This window comes from Benincasa hispida, chromosome 11, assembly GCF_027475165.1.
Source record: "Benincasa hispida cultivar pf3 chromosome 11, pf3_genome.v1.1, whole genome shotgun sequence".
Taxonomy (NCBI): Eukaryota; Viridiplantae; Streptophyta; class Magnoliopsida; order Cucurbitales; family Cucurbitaceae; genus Benincasa; species Benincasa hispida.
The window spans coordinates 64,307,977-64,315,642 of NC_143488.1; the positions used below are offsets into that span (position 1 = coordinate 64,307,977).

General features: G+C 28.2%; 1 protein-coding gene across 1 annotated transcript; it reads left to right on the forward strand.

Moving 5' to 3' along the window:
* Window positions 1–2,180: 2,180 nt before the first annotated feature.
* LOC120089772 (uncharacterized) lies at window positions 2,181–4,863 on the forward strand. Its single transcript, XM_039047163.2, has 4 exons — window positions 2,181–2,829; window positions 3,882–3,992; window positions 4,133–4,213; window positions 4,504–4,863. The coding sequence occupies exons 1-4, from the start codon at window positions 2,593–2,595 to the stop codon at window positions 4,576–4,578; spliced, it is 504 nt and encodes a 167-aa protein (XP_038903091.1). The 5' UTR covers window positions 2,181–2,592; the 3' UTR covers window positions 4,579–4,863.
* Window positions 4,864–7,666: the final 2,803 nt, after the last annotated feature.

Consider the following 7,666-nt stretch of genomic DNA (forward strand, 5'->3'; position numbering starts at 1 on the left):
TGTGTAGGGAGTTGGACAGCAGAGTTAGTTGAAGTTTGCTCCTTTACCAACTTGTAAAGTGACCAAACCCATTCCATTTTTTGTACCATTTTAGAACATTATCAAATTTTAATTTAAAAATAAAAAATTTTTAAAAAATTAAACTTAAATTATAAGTTTTATTTGAATCAAAGTTAAATTAAGTTTGTTGATAAAATTTGAGTACTATGTCTTTTTATTTTTTATTTTTAGAAAATTTTGATTATATTTTTAGTATTTAGTCTTTATGATGATACTAATAAATAAAATGCTAGCATAACATATTTATTACTTAAACTTTTTATTGTGTTTATATGATGTGGTAGATAACGAAGTAGACTAATTGATAGATATATTGTATCCACATTATGTCAATCGTATGATATAATGATAAAAAAGAGATGATTCAAAATGTTGTGTTTAGTTATCATTATAATTTTTTGGTTGAAAGTTTTTATTTTAAACCTTGAACTCTATAATTGTTACTAGAAATATGCATTGAAATTTTTGTTTGTCAAAATGAAAGATGAAAATTGACATGATGCATGTATAAAAATTGGAGGCATAAATGACATTATTTACTATTCAAATTTAACTTTGGAACAGTACTTAACGCGTTAACTACAACACTGCACAGGTTGATACGCACAGCGCCTAGTATCCATCGTTTACTGCTAGGACTACTGGGGTATCTAATCCCATTCAAAACTACCATTCATCTCAACTCAAAAGATATTGATATCGTTGACACCGTCAATTTTTAGACATTATGTGTCATATGGATTTGATGTAGTAAATAATGTAATGCGTGTATTTCAATTTTATATGTCGACTACAATGTCATTTTTCATCAAATTTGACGATAATAATAAACTCTCTAGGGTTACTTTTAGAATAGTTTCAAAGTTTAATAGCTAAAATTAAGGCCTCGTTTTATAACTTTTTGGTTTTAGTTTTTTTGTTTTTGAAAACTAAGCCTATAGACATTACTTCCACCTTTAAATTTATTCTTTTGTTATCTATTTTTAACAATGATTTAAAAAATTAAGTCAAAATTTGGAAACAAAAAAAAGTAGATTTTAAAAATTTGTTTTTATTTTTAGATATTGTCTAAAAATTTAACCATTATATGTAAGAAATGTGCAAATCATCGTAAGAAATGAAAAGGAAAATGATATTATCTAATCAACTAGAATAAGAGACCAGATGTTGGAATTTCGAAATAAACGTTCACAAGTGAAAACAAAAAAGAAGGCCCTAAAAGACATAGTGTAATCAAGTGGGATTTGGAATATTGTGGGAAAGGAATTTAAAATTTGGAGAGAAAACAATAAAATATAGTAAAGTTGGGACAGCACCACATCTCCATCAAGTGGCAATGGTTGGCAGTTGGGTCTTTTCATCTAACACCTTTGTTATTTTCTTACTTTTTATTTATCCCATTTAATTAATTTACACATTAATCTTTTTTTCCCTTCCTAAATTAAATTATAACCATATTAAGATTTTCACATTTCCCTAAAACAAAATAGACAAAATCTATGTTTTACTTTCACTCTTCATACACATATATTCTATTATGTTTTTTTCCTCAAAATTTTATATTTTCAAACTTGGTACATTTTTTTCTATTTTTGTTGGTTCCTTATCACAAACTCCATATTCAATTTAATAAAATCTTAGACCACCAATTTTAAATTTGAAGCAACGTTTGAACATAATAATTTATAATTTTACACACACATATATATATTTCTAAATTACCATTTTAATCATATACTTTTTAATTTATTAAATCTTAAATTTAATAAATCAAAATTATTTTTTTCGAAATTGGTTATACCATAATGTTTTTGTAACAAAGAAGATTATGTAAATATATTTTCGCACTTTATAGAGGAGATGTTTATGGAGATAATTTTTTTTTAAAAAAAAAAATCAATAAGAAATTAACTACTACGACTAATTTTATTATTTATTGAAAGTATATAGAACAAAATGATAACCTATAATTTTTTTAAGAAAAAATATTTTAAATCATAAAATTGCTAAATTTTTTTACAAATATTAGTAAAATCACAGTCCATCAATAATTGACAGCGATAGACTACTATAAGTGTCTCATGATAGATATAAATATGAAAATCTAGCTTTGGGTGCTAGATTCTTTTTTGGAAAGAAAATGTAAAATAAAATAAATTAGGGAAAAAGATTAGAAAAATAGAATTTCAACCATTTTTTAGGATTTTTTTTAAAAAAATTCATTCAAAATACAATACTATTTGATAAAAGGTGAAGCTGGGTGGGCAGTTTCAAAAGGGCATTGTATTCTATTCTTAGTTTTTTATAAGCACTTCGCAATACCCATAATCCACAGCTGAAAAGAAAAACTGAAATACAGCACAAACCCCATCATTTCAAAAGCAAAAGCAAAAGAAGAGAGAGAGAATACACAAACCCAAGAGAGAGAAAAAGCAACAAACCCAGAAAGAAAGGAAGAAGAAGAAGAAGAAGAACAGAGGAAAATACAAGGAATTTCAAAGAAGAAGAAAAAGGGTTTTGTGGGTTAAGACGATGCAGACCGAACAAGCTCAGCAGCAGCAACAATTAATGGTGCAGAACAACACAGGAAGCTTAAGCTTCAGCAGCCATTTGTCCAAGGAAGATGAAGAGATTTCCAGGTCGGCTCTCTCCACTTTCCGAGCTAAAGAAGAGGAGATCGAGAGGAAGAAGATGGAAGTCAGAGAGAAAGTTCAAGCACAGTTAGGCCGAGTCGAAGAAGAAACCAAACGCCTCGCTTGCATCCGTGAGGTAAGGAGGGAACAAATTTTTTTCACAAGATTTTAGGGGTTTTTACCTCGAAATTTTTCATGAGTTTTTCCTAGATTTCGGTTTTTGAGATACCCTTTAACTTTTCTGCTGCGTTTTACATGAATTTGCTGGGTTGGGTTTGGGGGAAAAGTTGGGTATAAAATTGTAGAAGATCTCTTCAATACTACTGTAATTTTGGGGGAAATCTTTGCCAGAAAGGTCTGAGGACAAGGGGGTTTTAACCCCCTTTTGCATGATTTAGTTCTATTATTTTTGGGGTTTGGGATTAATTTAATGTTTTATCAAGGGATTAGGAGCAGCTTTATGTCAGATTTGTAAGTTTATTTGTGTTATTTTGACTTGCATTCTTAACCTATAACCTTTTCTAGACTAATGTTCCATAATTTCTTTCTCTCTTTCTCTTTCTCTTTCTTTTTCTTTTTTTCTTTTTTCTTTTTTTTGTTTGTGTGTGTGTGTGTGTGTGTTCCATACTTTAGTTACCTGAAAATATTAGAAGAAATATGAGGCTCTGATCTGAATTTTAGCATTTTCTTTTGGATGTTCTCTTCAAACCTTTCTATGGGCAAGGAGCAAGAGAACTTGAAAGAGCTCAAAACACATCCCATTCCCTAGTGAGAGAAGAGAGATTCTCATTTGCACAGTCCCTCTAAGGTCTTCACTCATGGATTCAAGGAGTAGAAGATTATGGTGCTAACACATAATCAACAATGCTTTTATGTTTGTCTGTCGGTTGGTTAGTCGACATTTAGTTCTAAGATTAGCTTAAGTGGACAAGTAACTAATAGAAGAAGAGTTTGTATATCAAACAGAAGATATGGCATTGTCTAATGATTTGTATCAGCTGTATGTAAGCAAATAAAGAAAGTTTGTAGGAGTAGAAATATGAAGCTATTCCTAGATAACTTTTTTCTATGCATAAAGAATCTAATTGATAGAAGAAGCATCGTAAAGATCAGTTTTTGGCTGGTTTCGAATTGGATTTTGTTGTTCTTGTTGTCTCTGTTAATGAAATGAAGTTTTGCAAACACCAGGAACTTGAGGCGTTGGCAGATCCAATGAGGAAGGAAGTGGCACAGGTTCGTAAAAAGATCGATGCCGTAAACAAGGAATTAAAGCCTCTAGGACATACCTGTCAAAAGAAGGTAAGATTTGGGGAAGGAATAGCTGTGTGGACAAGCATTGCCTAGCATATAAGATGATGTTGCATTCTGTGAATGTCAATTATTGTACCTTGCAATATCAAATAGGACCACTGAGCTGGTTTTTCTATTGTCTGTCATAGGAAAAAGAGTACAAGGAAGCTCTCGAAGCCTTTAATGACAAGAACAAGGAAAAAGTTCAGCTCATCACGAAATTAATGGAGGTAAGCTCCCTTGAATCCCTTTCGTTTTCCATTATCTGCATGTCAAACGTTATAAATAACCCAGCAGTAGGAACCAAGTCAGTCTTCCACGTCTGGGGGCCATTCAATTAATTTTGAACCTTATCGATTTCGACGATCAGTTCAGCAATTGAAAAACCATGCTGAAGTCTGTGAAATCACAACTGGTCAAGGCAACTTGAATGGGTTCCATCACTTGGAAAACTTTTTCTTTTCATGTATTGTCGTTCGGGTTTCAATTGATGGGTTGATTTGTTTTTTTCGGTGGGCAGCTGGTGAGTGAAAGTGAGAGGTTGAGGCTGAAGAAGCTGGAGGAGCTGAGTAAGAACATAGATACGATTCGGTAACTGAATTGATTGATTGATTGATTGATTGGAGCGACGGATGACAAAGTGATAACCCTCTGTTTATTAGGCTTTTGGTGTGTGATGTATTTAATATAAAGAAGAAAAAGGACTTGTTTGTGTATTTATTGAAATCTGGGTGTTCTCTGTGTTTTGGGTGTTATTTTTATAATTTGTCTTTGTTTGTTTATTTTTCCTCTAGAGAAGTTACTCAGAAACATTTAACTGATTTTAGGAAGGGAATTGCCCTATAACTTAATATATATATATATAATGTGTGTTATTGAAGTATATAACTTATACGAAAATTGAAAAAAAAAAAAAAAAAAAAAGTGTCCTGCTTGGTTGGGCCCATAGTTGAGCCCATTGGCCTTTATTAGTTGATGGGGCCCGTATACAAACCATCTGGACCCAGATAAGGCCTATACAATATAGAGCTTAGAAAAATCTTCTGAAAATGGGTCGGGCTGGGTCGATAGGGCCAACTATGCGACTCGAGGTCTGAGTTGGGCTCGCTGATCTTAATCAGTTTTTGACCCAAAAATTTTGGAAAATAATACTAATTATTTATTTAAGTTCAAGTAATGCGGGGTGGAAAATGAATGATGTGTTTATCTACTGAATTATATTAAGATGATCTGGAATATAAGAGTTACTAGCTAGACTTAAGAGTGTAGTAATGGAAAATGACAGTACGAAACATGGCAGGAATTGGTTAACTTTTCTAATAAAAATAGAATAATATTTCATGAAAGGTTGAATTTAGAGTTTATAATAGGTTGTAAGTTGATTTATCAGTGTCAATTTTATGAGAGAAATCGAAACTGAAATTTAAATGGTTAAGTTCCATTTGATAACATTCTTATTTTCCGTTTCCTATTTAGTGTTTCTTGTTTCCTATTTTCTACTTTTTAAGAACTACTTGTTTTTTGAATAATAATTAAAAAAAAAAAAAAAAAAAAACAAACAGAAACAGAAACTTCTTTCATAATTTTTTTTTCTTGTTCCTTTTATTTTTTCCTTACATTTTCTCCCATTTTGTAGTTTAGATATAACTTAATTATGTAAAATAGAAAATATATAACATGCATAAATATATATAAAAACTAATTATAAAACATAGTTACATCATCAAATATCCATAAGTCCCGATATAAAATTAAAAGTGATAATAGAATTGTTTCTATCATTCATATACCGTTAAAATTTGATTTTTAATATTATTTCTCACTCAAGTCATTTATCTTAAATGATGCCGACTCAGATATAACTAAATTATATTATTAAGTTACTATTGTGGTTGTAGAATATTAAAGTAAATTAAATGAATGTCTTAGTAAATAAAATTTATAAATCGTAGAATCTACCCGGTTTTGAAGGTACTAAAAATTTAAAAAAAAATTAAATTTATAATAATATATAAACATTCCAATGGCAAAAAATAAAATTCAAAACTAAAAAAATATTTAAATATAAATATTAAACATTTAAAATTTTGAAAATTAAAATAATAAATAAATCTAAAAATTTAAAAATGAAAATTAAATTAAGATATAAATATAAAATATAATATAATAAAAATAAAAGAAAGAAAGAAAGAAACATAAAAGATAACATAGAAAAGAAAAAAAATGTAGAAAGAAATATAAAACTAAAAAAAAAAAAGAAAAGATTAGCCTAGAAATCGAATCTAGGACGTTAAAGCTAGAAGACAAGAGGGATAAACCTCCTTAACAACAGACCATTGCCAATATTTGATACAAATATGAACAAATATGGCTAAAATAAAAATGAAATAGGGAGAAACTATTTTTTGTAGTTCTTCAAATTTGGCTTCATTTTTAGAAATGTTTCTTAAATTCTAGAAATAAGAAATAAGAACAGTTATCAAACAAGTTGATTTCTTAAAAAAAATAAGAAATTGAAATAGTTACAAGAAAATTGAAATGTTATCAAACGAACCGTTAGTTTCCTTCCATTCAATAGAAGCCAATAGGTTATAGGACTTGACTTAATTTTTCGTTGTCTTCTACTTTTTTTTCAATCATTATTTCAATTCAACACAATATAAATTTTTTTTTTTTTTTTTTTTTTTTTTTTTTTTTTTTTTTTTTTTTAAAGGATATACTCTTAAATTTTTTATATGTATATAAAATTTATTCTTTCTTTTTTATTTATATTTTTTAATTTTTAGTAACAACATCTAACGGATGGGCTGGGCCTTTAATTTCTTCTGTATTATTCAGATTTGGGTCGTGGCCCACTTGAATTCTGAACGACCATAAGAAGACATTTTGGGATCCAGTGCCAAAGGTCTATTTATTATTATAATCAGTATTACGAAATAATCATAGATAATCATAAAAAATAATCAAATCATTTCTTTTATATCAACTCAAATTATTGAATCAACTAGAGGAAAAAAAAGATGATACGATGTCAAACTATTGATATGTCAATTTATTAATTATTGCACCAAAATTATTATTTATGACATTCATAACTTTAAAAAAGTATTTATTTTGTTAGTTGTTGGATGCATCATCAATAAACACAAAAGATTTTGGTATGACATTAATTATTCAACCAAATAGTTTCTTTAATTATTAAATCAAATAATTACCCAAAAAACAGCACAAAGCAAGCTAAAATGACATGATGTGGGAAAATTTCTTATGCTATTATAGTAGCATAAATTTCTAGTAATACTTCAAATTTATTTTCAACTATATATATGTATATTTAAAAATGATGTTGAGTTCATTAAATTAAATATCATGACATAAGATGCATTAAATAAATAAATTTATTAGTAATCATATTTATAGGAAGTCTAACCAATTCTAGCAATATTATATATTTTTTTCCTATAAAATCGTATGATATATCATATATATATACAACATGATATGTTTACTAATTAAGTAAATACAAAATTCATATAAATCCTAAATTGATGATACTTTCATAAAATTATAGGGATTAAATTAAAAAATAGATATAAAAATAAAAATATAAATACTACCGTTAACAAAAATTGATTTATAAAATTACGAGATGTTGTTTGATGTGGCTTATACTTAAAATCTAT